Source organism: Haemaphysalis longicornis, unplaced genomic scaffold, assembly GCF_048455015.1.
Source record: "Haemaphysalis longicornis isolate Haplotype H1 unplaced genomic scaffold, Haemaphysalis longicornis Haplotype H1 scaffold_6, whole genome shotgun sequence".
In the NCBI taxonomy this organism is placed as follows: Eukaryota; Metazoa; Arthropoda; class Arachnida; order Ixodida; family Ixodidae; genus Haemaphysalis; species Haemaphysalis longicornis.
This window is the reverse complement of record NW_027526407.1, coordinates 101,105,395-101,128,178: the sequence shown is the minus strand read 5'-3', so window position 1 is coordinate 101,128,178 and position 22,784 is coordinate 101,105,395. Positions and strand designations below refer to the sequence as shown.

Below are 22,784 nucleotides of genomic sequence, written 5' to 3'. Positions count from 1 at the left end.
TTTTTTTTTTTCTTTAATACATAGAAATTTTAGAGAGAAGTCAGCCAAGACAATTGACACACAATATAAACACTAACAGACAGAAAAGGGTAAGCCCGTCAGTCTAACAAAGGTCGGCACCAATTCAAAACTCAGGCAAGCAAACGCACGCATCCAAAAGATGCAGCCACTCTGGTGGATCACTCTGCGCGACGTAAACGCTCCGTACCAACGCCGCCTGTTCCCGAAAAATGACCTTGGTCGGCCTAGGGGGTTCAGCATGCCGATCAGTCATGCGGCACTTCCACAAGCTAAACAAACCTAGGAGCACAAAAACGTCATACGGCACCCGATTAACGTCCTCAAATGGCAAGAAGCGAATGGTGTATGGGGTGATGTCAATGTCCTTTTTTAGTGTCCGTTGCAAAACGTCCCAGAAAAACACCGCGTCACGGCACAGCACAAAACAGTGGTCAATAGTTTCTGGTTGGTTGCACAAGCGGCAATTGTCTGACCAAGGGATCGACATTCCTTTGTCTCGCAGCCATGTTTTAACTGGAAGCGTTTGCGAATGAAGCTTAAAGAAAAACGTTTTAGCATTTGGCGGCACGCACATACGCTTGACACGGTCTAAAACATTATTCGTATGGTCCCGCAAGTATGGCTGGCGATAAAGAGGCACGGGGAATAGATTATGAATTAAAGTGTTCGTCATAGCTGTCCTTGAAAGACTAAACAGGTACTCCAGAGAAAACCGCGCAGTAAGGAAATGAAAAGTATCTACAACTTCTTTTAGAAAACCCCATGGCGGCTTTTGGTTGACCTCACCCGTAGAAACAAGGAGAAACGGCAAATGGTAACTTATGCGCTCTTGAATTACAGTACGTAAAAATGGATGCTCCGCCGACTTGTAGAAGAAAAACCGAGACACAAGTTGGTGCACAAACAAATGCATTAACCCAACACCACCAGACCGTAAAGGAAGAAACAAATTATCTCTGCGCATTGGCTCCCATTCAGATCCCCACACGAAGGTAGCAAACACTCTGTGTAGAGCCTGGACTTTCGCCCGCGCACAGTGCAGTACCTGAAGCACATAAACAAGCTTTGCTACCAAGAAGACATTGCAGACTTGCGCACGGGCAAATACAGAAAGTTCTCGCCCCATCCATGCCTGCGAGGCACGCTTGACATGCGTGAGTGCTGAAGACCAGTGTGGTCCTGAGTTCCTTATTTGGTGCAAAGGCACGCCAAGGTACTCAAGCGGTGTGCTGTCCCAATTAATACCTGCAAATTTGGAAGGTTTGGTTCCCCACAGGCCAAGCCAAAACCCCTTAGTTTTCTCCATATTCATGACCGCTCCAGACACGTCACAAAACTCCTTAGTCAATGCAAGGGCTTCGTGAACACTACGCTTGTCAACACAAAAATAGGCAATGTCATCAGCATACGCAAGAACTTTAACTTCACATGACGCTAACGAAAAACCACGTACTCTTTGACTCTTTTGTATGCTAACACAAAGAGGCTCTATGTACAGTGAAAACAGTAGCGGCGATAGAGGACAGCCCTGTCTAACAGACGATCTGATCTGAACTGGCTTCGAGAGGATGCGATTGACGACAAGTTGTGTAGTGCAATTCTTGTAGCAAAGCTGAATGCCTCTATATAGCACATCACCTACATTAGCCGCTTCCAAAAGTGCAAATAAAAAGTCGTGAGACACCCGATCAAATGCTTTCGCAAGGTCAATTTGGATAAGGGCCACCTGTTCAACCGAATCAGACACGCATTCCAATATAGAACGAGGAATATGTATATTCGTTTGAATACTTCTGTTCCGAATACCGCACGTTTGGTGAGAACCAACTAAACTAGAAATTACGTGTTGAAGACGGTTAGATAAAACTTTGGCGAATATTTTATAGTCAACATTGCAGAGAGAGATTGGCCGATAGCCCTCTACAGATCTCAGCTTGTGTTCATCCGCAGTTTTTGGTATTAACACTGTGTGCCCTAAGTAAAAGGTAGGGGGCAAAACACCGTGATCGTATGCGGCTATGAATATGTCCAAGAGGACTGGAGCGAGGATATCAGAAAACTTCTGATAAAATTCCCCGCTCAGTCCATCCGGTCCAGGGGTCTTGTTTGTCTTAAGGGAAGAGATGGCAATCTTAACCTCTTCCAGTGTAATAGGGCCGGAAACCCCGGCACACTCATCATCCGCAAGCCTTGGAAGTGCCCCAATGAGAGAATGAAAGCCACGCTCTTGACCCACGACATTGGACCCACCAAATAACCTGCTGTAATGAGCATGGAATGCACCGGCAATATCAGCTGAGTCAGTATACCTAGTACCATTATAATTAATCTCAATTATCTCCTTTGCAAGAGCCGATTGGCGCTCATCACACAGCGAACGGCGAGTGGGATAACTGTCATAAAACCTTCGTGTTCTGGACCGAATTAATGCACCGTGGTATTTTTCAGTAACATATTGCTGCAATTGTCCTTTAGTTACGCCAATTTCATCTATACTTGATCCAGGCATTGCTGCCTCCAGTTCGTGAAGGTCCACCAGTGTACGGGAAAGTTCACGAACATGAAAGCGTTTTAGAAACGCAAGACGAGCTGACTCTTCTATAGCCAAGTTTCGCACCTCTTGCTTAAAAAGATCCCAATGTTGATATAATGAAAGCTCAGCTATTGCGAAAGTGTTGTGTAAACACTCCGAAATACTTCTGCAAAAGATTTCATCGGCCAATAAGGAGACGTTGAGCTTCCATAGATCCCACTGAGGCAGCACACCACGCGGCTTTGAGCTACCGAAGTAAACAGATACCATACAGTGATCGGTGAAAAAAATAGGGCGCACAGTATAGTCGGAAATCCCAGAAACTTCTTCTGCAGAAATGTAAATTCGATCCAGGCGTGCCTTCGAGGTACACTGAAAGTGAGTGAAGTGCACGGAACTCCCTTTCCTCTCTCCAACATCAACAAGACCATGCTCGTGCACTAGATCAGCCAGGATGGCTGCGCTGCGGTCATACTGCACGCTAAGCCTAGAACGATCCTGCACATTACATACACAATTGAAGTCCCCCATGAGGAGGACTTTTCTTTGCGTACGTAGAAAATCCCGAACCGACAGAAAAAACGACGTACGCTCACGACAGTTCACGGGGGCGTAGAGGCAAATGACACGCCACTCAACACCTGCAATGACAAGGTCACAGCAAATAAACCGCCCCGAAGTATCGGTGCTACACGAGAGACAAGAAAACCCTATGCCCTTGCTGATGAAGACAAAGCATCCCCCAGACAAGCCTGCGGAGTGGCTAACACAAACACTGTACTGCTCTAAGAAGGGCTCTAATGCTGCCGATATGTCCATCTCCACAGAGCTTTGTTTCCTGAATGGCCGCAATGCTCACGTCCATCCGTTTAAGGAGGCGCAAAAGCTGGTACTGTCGTCTCCTGTTCCTCAAGCCTCTCACATTAAGTGTGGCAGCGTGCAGTGCTGTGACACTTGCCATACTGTGGGAGCATCTCACGTGTCCTTGTCACCTCCAGATAAACCACCCTTGCGGATGGCCTTGGATGACAGTACCTTTCCTGGCTTCTTGGAACCAGCCAGCGCCACAAGACCACTAGCCAGAACAGCAGCGTCGGAGGAGTCCAGTACGGTGGACGCCTGCTTTTTGCCCGCGATGGATGCCTTCTCGCCATCCACAGGAGCAGGCCTTTTCATCGGCCCGCTGCTACCACCCGGAACGTCGTCAGGCAAAGCCACAGCATCCGCCCAAGATGATGAAGCAATCTCCATGGGGCAAGTAACGGAAGCATCGTCCCCAACGTCACCGGGAGACAAGTCGCTCCTCTCATCATCGCTGGCAGGCAGTGGCACTGAAGCATGGTCTTCCTCCAAGGCGTCAATGGGAGTCGCGGAATCCATGCCAATCGGCTCCCCCTGCTCATCACTTGTCGATCCACTTATCACTTGACCAGGTGGCACCGTATGGGGCTCCACTTGCTCACTCTTCCCCGCTGCAGGATTTGTTGGCACAGCCTCGGGAGGTCCAGCCAACACTGGCTGGTTAACTTCCCCCGATGCGTCCACTACCTCCGTGACATCCATGACATGAGCGGACACATCTTCATCAGTTGGTAATTCGTGACCTTGTCGGAGCTTGTCCGCATATGTCATGACACACCTTTCTGCGGTGTGGCCATACCGACGACACTCGGTGCACCGTGGGGTACGACACTGCCGCCGTACGTGCCCAATCCTGTTGCAACGCAGACAAAGAGGTGGTCTGCCAGGGACCAGTACAAGGCACTGGCTCCCATAAATGTCCATCATGTGCGGTATGTCAGCGACCGAGACGCCATCCTTCAATGTGAGGGACACCTCCCGAGCTCCGGTCTCCATGTGGTCCATTCCTGGACACCTCCACATCTCTCTAGCAACAGACTGGGTAGTTCCGAATGGTTCCAGCGCTTCAGAAATCCTCCGGTTGTCCAAATGGCGCGGCACCCAAAGTAGCTTAATTTTGATGTTTCTCGTTTCCGGGTCAAACACCATACACTTTAGTCCCTTGACGGTGATGTGCTCGAGCTGGACTAGCTTTTGCTTGACACTGTTGGAGACGCAGGTAAGCATCCAAACGTGACTCATTTGATATTGTCCAATGCACAACACATCACGGAGGTTGATAACGCGAGCCAACGCATCCCTAAAGTCAGGAGCCCGGTAAGGACGGCCTTTCAAGTCCGCATGCAGGAAAACGGTATTCAAGACAACGTTACCGGTTGGGAGACGAGGAAGAATGATCTTGTAGTTATCCATATTAGTTTCAGACGAAGTAGTACCTCGGTCAGTGACCGATGCGCTGTTTCCAGCTGAGAGCATGAAAAGACACAGCCGTTCCGAACGGCGTCTTCTTCCGACCTTGGTAATATAAGGTATATATTGTACAACACGTTTACACTTTCATTTAGTTTTGGCATTTCAAGCAGCTTAGGTGACTATTTGTTGTACTGCGATCGTGCAGTAAGCGTCGCCCAAGTTTCCACAGTAGCTCACGTCTAGCAATTGCATTTCGTAGACGGAAAAGCGTTCGCAGATGCGTAGTCGTGCTGCTGACCGCTGTGCTTGTTCGCCCAGCGCAAAAAAAGTGCTTCCCGCGCCCTAGTTTTACGCTGTACGGTAAAAATATCAGTTGATTTTATTTCCTTAGTACCTATATTGACTTCGCTGACTCTTCTCCCTCCTTCAAGAGGCCTTATATTTTCCTACTGGCGTACCAGTCAGCAAAGCGTCGCATGTGCGCTTCTGCAGCGCTTGTGTGAAGCGACCTTGACTTGGAGCTAGATACAGTGTACAAACTAACCAAGTAAAGAAAGGCGCATTCTTCCATTCACAAACGTTTCCTGGCTTCGTTTCAACTGAGTGAACGAATTGCGACGACTCGTCAGCGGCCGGCGGACGAAACGCTGGGCCGACTGACTCTGTCTGAAGGCCGGGGAGCCGTGCAGTAGCGCAACCAATTGCGAGCTCGGCACCTCCTGACGTCACACGAAAACGCCACAGAAAATGGGCGAGCGTAAAGAGAGGAGGACAGCATTTTCGAATTAATTTTTCTACTAAATAAAATCGCGTAAACGCGCCCAGAGTGGTCGAAACATGGCCTGGGGACTCCGGGCTACAATTTGCGCTAGTAATCCCGCAATGTTTACATATCACTTCAGTGTCCCTTTAAGCCATCCTTGTTTCCTTCCCTCTCTTCTTCAGCAGTGATTTTGTTTTTCCTGACCAGAAGGAGCATTTTAAAACTGGCCAAAATATTTACCCCATTTAAGATCAAGAAAAACAGTATTGTACTTACTTTGTTGTTGTATTCTTAGGGATTTAGATGGTTTGTTGTATTTAAACTTTAGGTTCCCTCTAGAAAAGAAAAAAACGTAAAACGGTGTGCGGAACTTGCTAAGACAGCGATGCGTATAAATTGTTCAACTTTCGTTTTGTGGTGGCTATTAGCCTTGTATAAAACAATCTGCATTTACTTAACGGTGGGTTTTGTGCGGATGACTTTGTCGATCACGGGCTTTAGAGCTATATGAACAAGTTATTTGGACGAAATAATACCTCCCCAGTTCATTCACTTTATTATTTAAGTTATGTTTAATGAAATGCCCTACGTACATATTCAAGCAACTACTACAAGACATCCCAAGGCATTCGATTTGCATTAACAAATATAGCTGGATAGGGAAAGGAGCAGAACCTCACAGGCTGAAAGAGTGCAGTTTCGTTGGTAGCATACCGCTTATATGAGTTGATGAAATGCAAGACGCTTTTTTTACGCGCTTTTGTTATCAGAAACACTTAAAACGCCCTTTTGGAAGGATGCGATGTAAAAAATAAAGCCACTTGCATGAGATACTACACGTTTTTTGGATAAACGGAGGCCACCAGACGTCACTAAATATTCGAATACGTTACAAGAGCATAGCGAAGGTATTCCCGAGCATATAATCAACTATAACTGCAGTTTTCCCGCATACCAGAAAAAACATTTGAAAATAGCTGCCTTTTTGTAGCATAGCGAAGGACGAGGTGATGTTTCGCCAATAAATGGGGCGATCACGCAACCCATAGTGAATTTGTATGATACACAAATATCGAAGGAGAAAACAAGTGTACGTGAAAAGGCCATGACTGCGATAATCTCGTTCGTTGGTTACAGAACCTGTGGAACGTAATAAATAACTCATGAAAAATGCAAGTTCAAGAGAGAACGCACGGGTCGAGCACTGGACTTAAATGGTATTTTCATTCATGACCACAAAAAATAAAAATAAACTGCTCGCAAACACAAAAGAAGTAATAAGGAAAATTGCTCGAATCAGTACAATCGTTTAGCATAGGTATCAAGCGCGCTAGTTTAAATCATCATATCCGAATTTCACTCACTCAACGACTCACTCACTTACTCACTCACTCACTCACTCACTCACTCACTCACTCACTCACTCACTCACTCACTCACATAATCGCTCACTCACTCAGTCAGACACTGATTTATCAAAGCCAAGGTGAAACTGCTGAAGAAAGATTGATATTTTGGGTGTCAGTTTCTCTAAAGGTGTAGGATGCTCACCACTGCAAGAGCGTCGGAAATTACACTCCGCACGCAAAAAATTGTGTTGTTTATATTCTTTTTGTACATCACTGGCGGGTTGAACTATCCAAGTTATGTGTTGACTAAGAAGTACTGGAAATAACTAGTTCTGTCGTTTTGCCCTAGTTGAACGTTAAAGGAGGAACCATTCTGTTTTAAAGTTGGCGTTTGTACGTGGTGGGGCCATTTACGTATTAAGTGGGATTTTCTAGCCAAGGCGGCCGATAAAAAGGTGCGCACAAATTTCAGAATCTTGCTCAAAGCAGTCGTAGAAAAGACGAGGGGGGCTTCTTTGTAACTACACCTTCAATGAAACAAAAACCTAGGAAAACAGCTGAACCTTGAGAAATGAAAGTTTGTTACAATATTCTTTATCGTGATTTACCATCTCACTAAGCTAGGAAAGAAAAAGTGTAATCGCATTTTTAAGAGCAAAATGGGTAATGCGCGGTTTTCTCGCGTACAACCTGGGTGAAAGCCCAACATCCAAACTGCTTCAACCCTGGAATGGCGTGGTCAGATAGACATCTCCTTCATATCAGGAGCTACCCCGGTTTGATACCCACCACGGGAACCGCTTTTGTTTTGGGGGGGGAGGGGTTGATGTGCCTTCGCTTATCACTCCGTTTTGTGAAACTTGTGTACAGATGACTTTACTCCAGTGCGTTTTGCCTTAGCTTTAAAAGTTACAGTCACAAAACAGTGAGAAGTGCTAAGTGGTTTCGTTCCCCAATTCCCCACTACCTCACACGCTGGATCAGATATCGCAGGGGCTCCTGCTGCCGCAGGCAACACAAGCGAATCTCTAAAACCTCATTTAGTTTTCTTTCGTCTCCAACTCTTAACAGGGTGAATGTGAATGTTGGGTACGTTACAAGTTCCAGCGGTTTGCCTACCATGCGCTCAGCTCGTTTTACATACAATTGTTTTTTTTTTTTTTTTGCACCGGTCACTAAAACCAATGTCCCAAAAACTGATATCGCAATTCTCCCTGCGGAAGCCTGCAGTATGCACGCATAATTCTTAAAATTATTTTATGACGTTAATCACGTGACATGAACAGCTAACCCACAACGCTATAGCTCAAGTTGTAATACTACCAATGTACACTCATTTAAACCATGTGAACCTGAAACATCTATTTTTAAGTTATATTGTCCCGAGAGTTTGAAAAAAACCCTAATTGACTCTGGAAACGTGCGTGCACTGCGAAGAACGACGAGTGCATCACAAAAAAAGAGATAGGGGTTGCCTTGACCACCAATGATATTGTGTATTTTTTCCAAGAACTGTTGAATACTTGTGGGCCATGAAATTGTGCGGGTTTATACTTTTGCTGTAAAAGGGTGCAAGATTCATTTCCGAAATCTTCAATTTTCTCCCACGCGCGTCCATACAAGAACGTAAATTTCGTTCATATATGCACACTTATCAACGTCTACAATGTTTTTTTTCATCGTTCGTCCCACTCAATACTGGATAGGACGATTTGCATATGGGGACTGACTACGAGTTTTTACTGAATATTGAAAGTGTATTAGATTCGTTTTTATAATGCCGCACACCGACATAAAAAACAATAAAACCAATACGAAAAAACGAGAATGGCATAACCAAAAGAAAAACAAACCAATCATTTTGTATGCGTGCTGCTTTCTGAACGGCACAACAAGGTAAGTATAGGGTGTTTGAATAGTTCTTACGTGGTGTAGCTGTCTGGCGTGTTGTTGCCGGCAATCCATGTCTTTACTGTGCCCTTGTTATTCGTTGCTTGGGTCCCGTCCCACAGGAACGTGAAGTTCACCTTGTCGGCAGGAGGAAGGGCAACACCTGTGCGGTAGCACTCGTAAAGAAGGATGGGCCTTTCGTGGCCTTCCTGCAAAAACGTAAAACGGCTGATGATATTCTCATCCCTTTGGGTTGCTGCTGACGCATCTTTTTGCACCGTATATCTTTAAGCACATACTCGCTTAATATATTTACGTGCATTGGAAAGAAGACCGCAAAGGAGCTTTTTTTGTCCTAAGCTATCTCTTAGCATTTATTTGGGAAGATGTCAAACCATGCCATCCCGCGAAAAAGCTGCGCTTGGTACGGTCAGAGTGGTCCAACGAGTAACAGCCTCACTAATGCCGTCACGTGAAACTCCAAGAACTCCATAACTGTGTTGTGTGTGTTCTCTTCCCCGCTCCAGTTTTTTGTGCGCAGTTCAAGTCATGATCCAAGAATGTTTAACTGAGTTAGCATTATCCGACACTATGCTGGGTTTAACAACATTTAAAGCAACGCTTTTCTATCTAGTCCACCAAAGTTTCGCCGTCACCAGCAATTTCTTTTAAACGCAGCAGCATTTCACGAAGCACCATTTTAACGCAAGGTGCACCCTAGCCTTGGCAATACATCACGTAACGCGCCACGCCGAGCTCCGCGTCCGCCGTGTGCGCTTGACGCCAGCGCTGCCTGCTTGGTGCATGCGCTTTTCGCAGCTGGGTTCCCGCCTGAGTACCTGACTCGTCGCACGTCTAACCATGCAAGAAGAAAAAGTTTAGGAGGGAGTATGGCGTCAGGCGTCGCAGCTTTTACAAGCCAACCTTCTCTGGCATCGCATCCTCCTCCTTTTGGGCACTTCCGGCGCACAGCATCCTGGGAGTTTCTACGTCCACCCCAGGCTCGTGGTAGCATTTAAAGGCTCCCGATGGCTGACGGGGGAGGTGGATCTGTCGAGTGGCAGCGCAGAAGGCGCCGTACAATATTTTTTGGCATCCCAGGCTCAGATGTTGCCGCTGAACGAAGCCAGTCGAGTGGTTGGTCGCATGCACAAGAAGCACCCTCACGAAATGCGAGACCAATTTGACTTTTGACATTGGATCGCTCGGACCACGACCGGTTTTCTCGTCGAACGCGTGGCCGTAAACATTCGCAAGCACCGAGCGGCCGACGGCTGGGTGGTGTTCGCTAGGTTTGCTCGGAAGATCGCGTTTGGCCTTCAGCTGGAAGTTGCACGCCACCTTTTCTTTACATGATACATGTACACAGAGGGACCTCTCAGCTGAGACATTGCGCAAAAAGATTTGGTTTCGCCCGAGTCTCTACACTTTAGCTTTACCATTGCTGCGGCTTCGGGACAAAATGCACGTGCCGCATTGGAGTGTAGATTTTAGGGGTAAGTTTTTGTCAACTTGAGTGCATTGAAACACAAAACTTGCGGAACCATGTGTTTTGGGGGCGGGGGCGGAAAGAACATATCATATCGGACTTGGGGCGCAGGTGGTACGCGGGCTGGTTGTCCGAGGGTGTGCTCGATCAGTGCGATAGCTATATATGGGAAAAACACGAGTGCGCGATTACGGCTGGGAGGGGCGGTGGTAATTTGGAGACTGACTGTAGCCTTGACAATAAGCGCTTGATTAGCTAGAAGAGAGCCTGAATGACAATTTAAAGAGGTAAATTGATCACCACCAGGAGAACTGCAGTGTGTTTTGTGAAATAAAATAAAGGCGCGGATGTCGTACTCTGTCAGCTTCCATTGGTATGGAGGTACACAATACTCACGTAGTACCGGGACGGGCGCGGCGCGATAAACTTCGACGAGTTGGTCCGCAGAATCAGCCCAGGGACGTCGCGGGTTGTGATTGGAGGCAGCGCTGCTCGCGGTGCCCGGACGTCTTGGCACCAAACAGACGAACGCAGCGCGGGCAGGCGGACACGTGAAACGCTATGAACTACCGCTTGCCGGTCACGTGGCAGGGTGCACTTATTGTGGTATTTTCCTTCTTATTTCAAGTGAAGAGTACTTGCAGAGTGCAGAGTAGCTCGCTCGCTGGACCCAAGTAGAACCACACGGTGTTCCGTCTTAGCGGCAGTCGTCGCGGCGTAACCCAGAGCCTTCGAAAGCCACCCGGTTTATAATGTCATAATCGTTCAAAACGCGGGAACCCCTGGTGCTTGTCGTACATTTCCCCGTTGTTTTGCGCAAAAGAAAAGTGTGGGTACATTTGAGGCACAATATACGCAATTAACCGCCAGCGCCCGCTTTCAGTTAGTTAGGAAATCTCGTTGGGTTGGTTTATGTGAGAGTAAGCGAAAAAAAGTGGCAATGCAACGCCACCACGTGCGGAAAGAAAAGCAAGCACAAAAAGAAGAGCCCTCCCGCTGGCGCGGTTTTAGGCATGGGGCGCGCGAGCACTGTGAAAGCAGGAAATTTGAATTGCATTGGTTGGAAGCCATGAAAGGATAATGCCCCTACAGCCCATTATAGCGAATCACTGCTCTGCATTTCCGACAGCTTATACTTTGAATGGAACGACTTTATTTTTTTTGGACCAGGCTTCATAATCGTCAGGGGACGCTTCCTCTTAATGTTTTTTTTTTCCTCCATTGGCCTGGCAAAGAGCAGCGCTTAGCTCGCCTAGTCAGAGGAGCTTGGTCATGAATGAGAGCGAGCCCGGATCGTCTTTTCTGAACGTTGCGAGGGAGCAGGAGGCTTTCAGCCGTCGTCTCCAAGCGGCGTCTGACCACCCCGCAGAAATCGCCCGGTAAACTGCTTCACTGGAGAGGGTCCGGAATGTAATTTCCCGAAGCCAGCATCGGAGACTGAGGAAAAGCGAGCCGTTCGGCTCGCGTAAAGCTCTGACAGGGGCACAACCGCAGGTTTCACGTGTGGCTAGCGTTGCCTGTCTACTCTTGGCAGCGGCCTCAAGCCAGCCGTCACAACTGCCTTAACGATGAGTGTATATCTAATTATATAGCTAAAGCTAGCACTTAGGTTGTAGAAGTAAAACAAAGAATCTATTTGGCTAAGCCATGTTTTCGCTTTTCATATCCACGGTTAGCTTAGCTAAGCCACGGGCATTTTTTTGCATTAGCCAAATGAATTATCTGCCCGATGGTACTCCTGCAGAACAGCTCTTCCTTCTGTACATTTTTTCCGATAATTTGAGGGGATTTCCACTGCTTCTTTGTATAAAAACTCGCAGTGTCACTTACGCTATCTTCTAGTGACAGTTTAGTGGTCACAAATGGATGCTGTTAATAATTTAAGCATTGAATGGTGTTGGAAATCAGCTCTACTTCCCTCGTATTTTGCTACTTTATTTAACACTCATGGAACACCGTTAAATTTGTTCATACCATTTAACGAGATGTAGCCGCCGTAACAGCAAATCTTAGCAACACTGTCATTGGCCATCCCTAAAGCGGTCTCACTTACACTTTATTTTCGCAATTCCTTTAGAATATTCACTCCCAGAACTGAGATTTCCATGCTTCATGCCCGAGCACCTTCGGACTGGAGCCACTGTTGAGGCATAAGGTCGACCAACACCCTTCTTTTTAGGGCCTCTAGATCTGTGCATGCGTTGTTCTTTTGTACGCTATCAGGAATTTCCTATCACAAAATAGGCTTTTGAAACGACTAAGTTGTTTCCGGCACAACTTACCGCACCTATTTTGCTCGTATTTATTAAAAATAGTCATGGGTATGCGCTTCCTGTAATGTTCGAAAATATGTTCACATTTATTTATATTGCCCCTGTAAATCAGGAAGTATAGATATATCTCTCAGGGAGAACATGACAATTTCGATAACTGCTAAAAGAATATTGAATGTCCGCAGGCTTGCAAATGTGGCGTTTTTCGTAGAATGCTATCTTTGGCTTATACAACACTTTTATTTGAACAAAAAAAGACGGACATTTTCTTGAAATATGTAAGGAAAATTTCATTTGTATCAGCCCCTTAAAAATGATGCAGCACGAAGACATGACAATTCGCATAATGTGCAAAAACTGAAAGTGAGATTAACATAGGTAACGCCATATTATTCCATGGGCAAACATTTCCCCTCCTTTCGCCCATTTTTTCACGGCCTGGCAAAGGTCAGTGAGAGCGCTTGCCTGTGCGATTCGCTTTCGTTCTTTTGTCTGGTTTTCCATTGTATTGAGTACAAACACTAAAAAAGATGTTTTAATGAATGGTAAGTTTGGAACATTCATCATATTATATTGGATTATCTCGAATGCTTATGATGCACGTTTCATCGCACAGTTTTTAGTTCCACTGCAAACGCCCTTACCACGATGCACGCGCAGCACTCGTAGCAAGTGCACATGCCATCGGTGTTATTTCCTACGCGCAACCCATACGCAAACATTAACCCCACTATTAGAAGAACCCTAACGCGTCGTACATGCCTTTGAGTTAAACGCGGATGCCTACTGCGGAGTATGCCGAGTGAAAGCTCTTCTATGCCAATTTTATGATCCGGGCCTCATGAACAGGTGGTGTGTATGTTTAGGTTTTGTACAAGTAGCACGTCCCTGTTGATCGCAGCTGCCACGACGCTTAAGGTCGTGACCCGCCACGCGTCTGTAGTGCCTTCCGGTGCTATAGTGACGTACTACTTCGTTCTCCCTCCATTTTTCACCTACTTTGCTCCGCTGGCATGTGCTACACACTAAGGCTTGAGGGCACGCCGCACTGCGCTCCTGGATTGGCTTCCTGTCAGTGACACGCTTTTGTCCAATCCTGCGGCTAGTGCCATACGTTTCGCTGCTGCACGCGCCATCTCGACATCCCGTGGTAGGTAAACACTGGCGGGTTTCGCGTGACGTGGGGTTTCGATGCTATGCGTCAGAATGAACAGCTTTCCGAAAGAGCAAGCAATCAAATGACGACTACCAAAAGAAGAGAATGAGATGACCATGCAAACGTTTCCGCGTAAGCACATGGGCTCAAATTCATGCAACCCGCCTGTGGTTGGTGTGTGGCTTATATAATAGGCGATACTATAGGCGGTGAAAGAGTAGGTTGTTACAAATGCGGGAGTTATTCCGTGGTGCCTTGAGAAACGCGCCCTTATTGCACACCGTGACGCGTCTGTCAGGGACACTGGGGACACAGGCCCGTCCTTCCCGACGACATCAACGAGGAGGCCATTCGCCATTAGTAGATGTGACCAGAGGCCTAGACAAAGCACCGATTAACGAATCCTATTCACGCGGGTTTCAACCTGCCTCTTGAACGTTTATTTTATCAAAGGCGTAGCGCTTATTTAAGGGATAAAAGGTATTTCGTGCACGAGCCTTAAAAAGTATTTTGCCATACCTTAAGAAAATCTTGAGTTGGCCCTGCCAGTGCACACCAAAAGAAGGCTACAATGAGGAGGCCAAGTTTCACTTCAGGAAATGGAATGGTCGACATCTTCTGATCTGTTCAGTTATGTGACTCTGCATGTAAATACAAAAAGACAGTTATTGATAATAAAATACACAAAAGTTATTTTAGTTCGAATATAAAACTCTTAAACCAATCTAACAACAAAACTTCTGTAACCAACAGATGTTCTCGGAGAGCTTCTACGTATGCCGACGGCTTCAAGATGCGTGTAATTACGCTTTTCGTCCCAGTATTGAATCTACCGTCCAGCACGACAGAGCTCAAGCGGTGTGCTCTGAAAACTTTTGCATGATGCTTTTGTCACAAGAATTTATGAAACTTATTTACACTATGTGCGTTGAATTTGGTCATCACGTGAGGCAGAGATTGGAGAAAGGAAGAAGAAGTTGCTGGTTGCGTTGTATGTGGTCCTATAGGCCGCCTTTTAGAATATAGTAAAAAGAGTCTGGTTCCTCCTTCCAGTGCTCTTTAGACTCTTCCGATACGCCCACTCCCTCAGCGATTTCGGCCTGACCGGTACAACCATTTGAGCATAAAACTAGATTCGCTGGATGTCCACGAGCTTGAGGCCAGCGACTTGTTGGCTGTCAGGTGATTCGCATAGTTTACAGATTTTGTTGGTAGGGTCATCGTGGGGCGTGCCATGCTTGTGTACCAATACGCTGGAGTGTGGCCATTGCCACAGATGATATCATAATGGGATATGGTCATTGTTTTTTTTAATCCAAGAGAAGCGGTGCACGTGAGTGAGCACCCGCTTTCGCTATAATTTCTTCGTGGTCATAATAAAAGTCGTTTGCTTCCCCTTCGAACTAGTCAAGGTGGAGCCAAAAGCTGCAGGCTCAGAATCTGGGACAGCGGAAATGACGTCCGCTGGTCGGCAGAGCAACTTGAGGCAACTAATGTGGATGAAAAAAATCTCCCGTGCTGCTTTGTTTGTCGCTTTTTGCTGTTATTGGGAGGCCCAATGTAGGGTAAACAGGCTCTCGATCGGTGGTCGAATGTGATCCGCAACCCTGTAGGGACCGCAAATAGTACAGCGCAGATAGAATGCTCTCTGGTATTCTTCTCGACCGAGCCTTTTATAGTGCTGCGGACGGTAGCGCAGAACGTGCTAGGAATGGCCATGGCACATATATCGTTAACACGTAAGCGAAGCACCTTTCTTACTGCAGTAATGACAACGGTACCCCCTTCGCACTGAGCATCGTATCCTTATTGAATTCGTCCCACTTGTTTGTCCTCGTTTTTGTCCTAATTCTCTTCGTCGCGTGGTCTGTTAGTGTGAAGGTAAGATTTAGTACCGGACGTGCGTCGGCATTTATAAATATTTTGGCATCAGTCATGTAGATCATTCAACCTCAATATGTATATCTTACCCTTCGACAGCAAGGCATTGTCGCAAACACACAGGTTTTATCTTCCCCAGTGCTCAGAGCCCAATAAACGTCAGACACGCCAACCGGAGCTTGTCCGCTGATTAGGCAGATATTGACTAATTTTCTAGAACGAAATCCTTTTGAAGGCGATAGTCTTTTTTGCGCTACTTCAGCCGAAACGTTTGCTCGTCTGTTCATCTGTGTGTGTCGATTCCGCCGCCAGGACAAATGGTAAAGAAACCCGTGAACCGGAAATTTATAAAGACCAAACTTATCCAAACTACTAAATCTCGAGGCGATGTGTGCAGTTTTCAAGGTTGTTCAACAAACAAAACTTGCGACATAACTAGGCAAAACATCAATATCTAAGTAATACTTGGAATGTTGTTTTCAATAAAATTGTTTGGCTGCGTTATTTTTTGCTTAGTGATTTAAAAAGTGTACTCAAAACAGTTTCCCTCAAAAAACTCTGAAAGCACCCGCGGGCGGAATTTTGAGCAATCCAACAGTTCCAATATGGTTGAAAAGGTTCCAATATGATTGAATAGACTTGAGCAAACGTCCAACGTGCCTATTGTCGTAGCATTGAGAAAGAAAGATGTAAATTAGAGGTTGGCGGAACAAAACTTTACCGTCGCCTCCTAAACAAAGTTGAAAGAAGCGCGAAGCTTTCTGACTTCAAAACTGCCTCAAAATAGCGTCAGAACCTTCGACAAACGCTCGTGCAACCTTCGCTGAAATGGCTTACAATTACAGTCAACCCACAAAGAAGCAAACCGAAAATGAAGAACAAACTCATGCGACGGTTTTCCGCTAACTAACTAAACGCGCCAACAAACGATTGAATTGTACTCTGATACGTGGTTTATGAGATATAAGTGCACTATTGTATTCTTTCTTCATAATCGATGCGTGCATTGTCTTATCTAGAACTGTTCCTTTTTTGCGATTTTCTCCAAGCGTTTTGACATAATGCAAGCCCCGTTTCACGCACGTGCTGTCTGCCAGAGGTCTCATCAAAGCTCTTCAGCCTTCCAACCGATTCCAGCGGCAATCCATATGTTTTTTTTTGTTTTCAAAAAACGCCAACGGTTCCACTACAAAAGGTTTCACTTTAAAAGAGGTGAGGAATTGATATCGCAGAGATAGCAAAAGGCTATCGCATTCAACAACATTTGCCGCGAAACCAGCAGATACTCGGCCAACTTTTACCCCATGTACATACCGAGGAAAACTCCTCCTTCAGTCATTCTGGCCTTCATGCTCGGAGAACATCAAGCCGCCAACACATGACAACACCTCCGGTGGCTTCTGAGTGAATTTTATCTCGTCTAAGCGCCCATTTTTTCCGAAGAGTGGGGCACGTAGAAGGGAAATAGAAACATAGTTCGGACGGCGGGCACGAGAAAAAGTGCGCGTTCACTGCGTCCTCGCGTATGGAAACTAGGGTATAGTACCAAATCCTTCCGCTTCGATCCCCAATCGGCGAGCTCACAGCACAACTCACAGCAATTCCTAGCATGCATTGAGTATTAGACACCGCGTTTATGATGTAAGGGAGCTTGGTTTGATTTTGACCTCGGTAGCGGTGTTCCGTCACTTCAGCCACGGTTACAGTCATCGTTGGAGAAGGTTGCCTTTGGTACAGTTTGTTTAGTGGCGCGCAGGGACGCAATCAGTGAGACATAGAAAGTTTCGCTCGAAAATTTATTCGTGCATACTTTCGCAAGCCCCGTTCGTGTTTTCAACCGATAAGTTTATAACGATAGGTAAACGGGGAACCAATACGAGTAGCCTCGCTCACAGCCATGCTGCAAGGAATGCTGAGAGGAGGTGCTAACGGCAAAATAACTCAAGGACGTGGGGCAGACAATGCAAGGAGGATGAACACTGGCCTGAAGTGAATAAAACCACGTGAAAGAAAGAATCTGGGTTTCGCTAGCCCCTGTCGGAACAGACCCAAGTTAATACGTAGCCTAGCGCTGCGCTGTTTCCGTTTGGAAGGTACAAAACGTGCCTGGCGAACTCTTGCAATGCCGTGAACTGTTTCGTATACGAGTTAAAATAACTAGGCGGCACGTATTATGTGGGTAGGAATTACACTGATCAACACAGTGTTGAGGTATTGCAAGAGGCTTTACCACCAAACTACGCAATCTGCCTCAGCCTCATGCTCAAAGATATCAAATAAAAATCTCCTGAGCTTCGATTACTTGAATTCTGACTACAGAACCTATCAAAATGAATTTAAATGGTTAGAGGCCAACAGTTGAAACTTTTTATTAGGACAATTGAGTAAACTAGAGCAAAGATACGTGTGTTGATACCCTGAAAAGGACAACACCCTATTGAAAATAGGAAGTAAATCTCATGACAGCTTATATATTATTGAGAAGGGGCGATGTCCTTTTAAGGATTGTAAGTTTTTTTTCTGTAATTGTCGCTCCCAGTAAGTAGTTCTTCTCAGATCCCTTCTTGGTTTGACATAAGAAATTACTTAGATGCTCACGCTGAAATAAATAATATTTCCGCTAAAATCGTCCAATCACTCAAACTCCGCAGGTACAAAACTATAGAGCAGATATTCTGAAGGGCTGTTGGGATTTGAAAATTCAACCCGCATAGCAGGTCCGGTTATTGCGGGGGAAACCAAGTCTCAGGTGACAAAAGAATTCAAGCCTATGCAAATTTTTTATTCAAGACGTTACCTGCATATCTCCTCGTCATTTGTTCATGGTTCTGTTTTTTGCCCCTTATTCACCGGCATGGCATGCTCTAACTAGTTCTGCAAAATTGAAGAAACCAGTGAAATACCCGCATAGGCGTCCTAGTGCTTGTTCAAGTCCAGTAGAGGCGACCACTCCTCATCTCTGCATTGGGATGTTCCCTTGGGGCACCGTATCTTTCGGAGTTTCCGTCGATATTGGTGCACCTATTGGTATTTGTTTTGTATATTTTAAGCAACAAAATTCAGCGGGACTGCAGCACGGCACTGACGAAACTTTGTGTTCTTATTCTACCTTTGCTGCTGTGAGGTAGCTGTGATACCTGTAATACCTCTACTAGTTGGTATTTATGTGTGGTTTTTAAGCTTAATGCGGTGAATGGAGACAGACCCAGCTGTGGGATGGCCAGCTTTAATCCGTACGCGCAAGGGGAGAACCAGCCACGAGGCCTAAGGGAAAAATCACAGGCAGATGCAGCACGCGTGCCGAACAATTTTAACATACTTATCTCTCATTTGTCCTGATGTCTTTGGATTGTATAGCGACCAACTCAACATCCCGTAAGCGCCCATTAAAAAGCGAAATCTTCGTGCACGTAAGTGACTGCAGTTTCTATCAGTGAACAAACAATCGTGCGACCCTTTAGGGCCGTACCTCAACTAGAGAAAGGTGTTTGCCAGAAGACAAGCATGAATACCTATTTCACGTCTGCTGTTATTTTTTCTTGAATCAAAATTTCCAGGATAAGAGGGAGCCACAAATGTTTCTGGGCCGCTTGCTTGTTATCTGGGGCAAACCTGGAACTGTTCTTTAATTGTTTCCTTGGTTTAACGGCAAGAAAAAAATTCAGGAATAACTCATAGATTTCCCCTCAAATTGTTCACGTGCCGTGATTAACTTACTATATATTGGTCTCAAGTAACCAGAAAAGGCCGTCGATTTCTCGAGGTCGCCCAATGGTACGCAGGGAGAAAAAACTAGAAGAATAGAGAAGAACCTAGAGATAAAATATATATGGGTCAGTCCAAGTCAAAACATTTTTTCAAAATATTTAGCCGCTTTCTGTGTGGTACGCAGGTACGAAATACAGTTCTCTCTTTTTACCTACCCTAAACAGGTCCTCGCTACAGAAGTATATTTATTTATTTATCCCATCCCCTTATTACTGTGAAGCCCTACAAAGGGATGAAAGATATTGCTATTGAATTAAAACCTGCAATCATTTGCGCAACCTGAAGATGACGCGCTGCGATAATTTCTGTCACATTTTAAGGAGAAGATAGGACGGGAAACTTCGTTTTTCATCGTTCTAGGGAAGTTAGCTGTCGTACATGTTTCATGGCCTATACCCCTAAGGGTACGCATACACGTGTCAAAATTTATGCCACCAAAAAAATGTGTGCAGGTCATTAATCACTCCACTGCGGCGGGCGTAATTTTGTTTTATATTATTGTATTATTACCGTCACCTCGATTAAAGAGTGATTATTTGCAAGATTTTACCTGACCTAGCGGCATATTAGGCAAAAGCGTCGTGATAACAATACCTTGGAGCGCGTCTGTCAAGACATAAATATTCCGGAAGGCATGTTACTCATCTAAGGGGAAATTCGCATCCAACGGAGAGAAGCCGCAACTAATCACATGATCAAAACATAACTGAACGGCAGCCAAGAATGATATATCAGGCAAAATAGGATGACGTCCTAAAAATGCACCTCGCCACGTTAAATTTTTTATTTCGTTCCATAGCTCAATATCATTGATTCGCAATAATAAAAAACAACGTCCCAAGGCATGCTCACTTCCCTGCAAACATTGCCCGCGTGTCCGCTCATTTCTCTGCAAATCCGTCCCTGCAATGAAATGTTGGTCTTCTTCTGCCCACCTCTCGTTCTAGTCCCCTCCGTTTCCCTCACCGTACCGATACTGGCTGCAGAGGTTTCCTAAACGTAAAATAAATTTTTCCGCGTTCCTCTCCTCGCACGCAATCTACTGGAAGTTGGAACCTTTCGTTACCGTTTGATGTCTCCGAATGCCGCCCAAGGTCTAAGCACGGGCGCGAGATGTTTTGGTATTTTAGGGTCAAAGCATTGTTTTGCTATCGAAAAATGAAGCAGCCATGTATTTGTAATGAAAATATTGCTGCAAGTACCACATATGTGTTATTGCTATTTTGCGTCAAGCACGACGAATGGTTTTTTCTCGCCATAATGTTACAGGTTTGAAGTGTGGCTTCAAATTTTGTGTAGTGGAGAGCTTCTGCTTATAGGCACTTCTCGTTTCAGAATTCTATTTTTTCGCCGGTGAGGTGAATCGAGAGACAGACAGACAGATAGACAGACAGACAGCCAGACAGACAGACAGACAGACAGACAGACAGACAGACAGACGGACAGACGGACAGACAGACAGACGGACAGACAGACAGACAGACAGACAGACAGACAGACAGCCAGACAGACAGACAGACGGACAGAGAGACGGACAGACAGACAGACAGATGGACAGACAGACAGACAGACGGAGGGACCGACCGACAGACAGACAGACAGACAGACAGACAGCAGACAGACAGACAGACGGGCAGAGAGACAGACAGACAGACGGACAGACAGACAGACATACAGACGGACAGACAGACAGACACACACACATACGGACAGACAGACAGACGGACGGACAGACAGACAAACAGACACACAGACAGGCAGATGAACAGACAGACGGACAGATGGACGGACAGAATGACGGACAGACAAACAGACAGACATACAGACAGACAGACGGACGGACAGACAGACGGACGGAAGGACAGACAGACAGACAGACAGACAGACGGACGGACGGACGGACAGGCAGGCAGACAGGCAGACAGACAGACAGACAGACAGACAGACAGACAGACAGACAGACAGACAGACAGACAGACCAAGTGTTTCTTGTTTAGGCAGCCCAAGAAAAACTATTGTCTTTAAAAGAAAAACCGTTTCTTGGTGAAATGATATGAGAAGCATAGTTGTTTTTTCGCCGGAAAGTGGCCGTGTCCTGTCTATGATCGCGGGATAACAGATATGAAACGTGTTCTTTTGAAAGGCAAGCGACACAAGAAAGAAGAACAGCGCAAAGCATACTCTGTAGGCAAGGTGAGTACCCTTAACTTTGAATATGCACGTGTCACTTCTGACACAGAAGCCGACGCCCCAAGCATGATCTAAAGATCTGCTAAAAGCGGAGCCGAGTGCAAAACCTTAACCTGACAAGCTTTGGCCAGGAAACCAGAGCAAATACGCACGCGTGCCTCTTAGATCCCACGGGACTACCAGCCATTTTGTTTGTACGTCGTGTTTCTCTTTTTTGTAATACCAGCAAGTGTACTTTAAAGCACTGTAGTGTTTTTTAATACAGTAGGAGCAAGGCATTTATCGAGAAATGTCACCCTCACAGGGCGTACAACAGAAAAAAAATGGTACGTATCACCAAATCATGCACGATTCGAATTCAACGCTTAAATGCAACCGCTTATGCACCAGCTAAGTAAGCGGCTCTTTTGTGAACTTTTTGAAGGCTACTGCTCCGAGGTAACTTCAATGATCTTTTATGAATTGAATATTGTTGTCCCAAGTTCTCCTTCTTGGTAATTAACTGTTGAGAGACAAATAAAAACACACCCCTATTATCTCAAAAAGCACAACATTCTGCATCAATCAAACGGATGCTCTTCTGGCCAGAAGCAACTGTAAAAAATGAAATATATTGGTGGCCGAACTATCATGTATCAAAACACCAGAAGAAATTATCAAAATATGCAGCGCCAAAATTTTTTGGAAGAAGCAACCTTACTCGAGACAGAGTGGTAAGCTTTCCTTATCAAACGCTAGTAAACTTTTCATCGACACACTCACCCTATGTTATGAGAGCAGAGTGAAACCTTTCGTAGCTGTTGGTCAAACGGGCTTTGGTTGAGCCATTGCAGAGCTAGAAGCAAACTTGCGCACACAGTGGATGGCTGATTGTATACTCTCCGACCTGCGTGTGCAGTTGTTTCGCCCGATCTTCTCCTGTGCTTGCGGTTTATACGCATCCGGTTTATAGCGACCTGTTCATCCGGTTGTGGTTCGCAGGTTTTATGGTCCTGTAGAAGGATTTTGTAGTTTAACTGAGGTCGATTCGAAGTGCAACACACGTGGTGGGAGCGACTGCGCCGAGTGATAATATAAATTACTTCGACCCATTTTCACTCTGCTTTGGAAAGGCACGTGTTCATTCCCAAAGTCAATGTGTCGGCCTCAGTTAAATAACAAAAAAACGTACTTGCGTTCAAACCTCCGTTTATTCAA

The 22,784-nt window shown here is 45.7% G+C and overlaps 2 protein-coding genes across 2 annotated transcripts in view; both read right to left on the bottom strand.

The window, feature by feature from the left end:
* Positions 1–22,558, bottom strand: part of LOC144141815 (uncharacterized) — a 28,330-nt gene extending 5,772 nt beyond the window's left edge. Inside the window, exons 1-4 of the mRNA XM_077673306.1 lie at positions 22,350–22,558; positions 14,268–14,389; positions 8,867–9,039; positions 5,868–5,926 (exon numbers count right to left, since the gene is read on the bottom strand). Coding sequence (XP_077529432.1) covers positions 5,868–5,926; positions 8,867–9,039; positions 14,268–14,363 — 328 coding nt within the window. The 5' untranslated portion in view covers positions 14,364–14,389; positions 22,350–22,558. The remainder of the gene's footprint in view (positions 1–5,867; positions 5,927–8,866; positions 9,040–14,267; positions 14,390–22,349) is intronic.
* LOC144141677 (uncharacterized) lies at positions 3,530–4,902 on the bottom strand. Its single transcript, XM_077673204.1, has one exon. The coding sequence runs from the start codon at positions 4,889–4,891 to the stop codon at positions 3,530–3,532; it is 1,362 nt and encodes a 453-aa protein (XP_077529330.1). The 5' UTR covers positions 4,892–4,902.
* Positions 22,559–22,784: the final 226 nt, after the last annotated feature.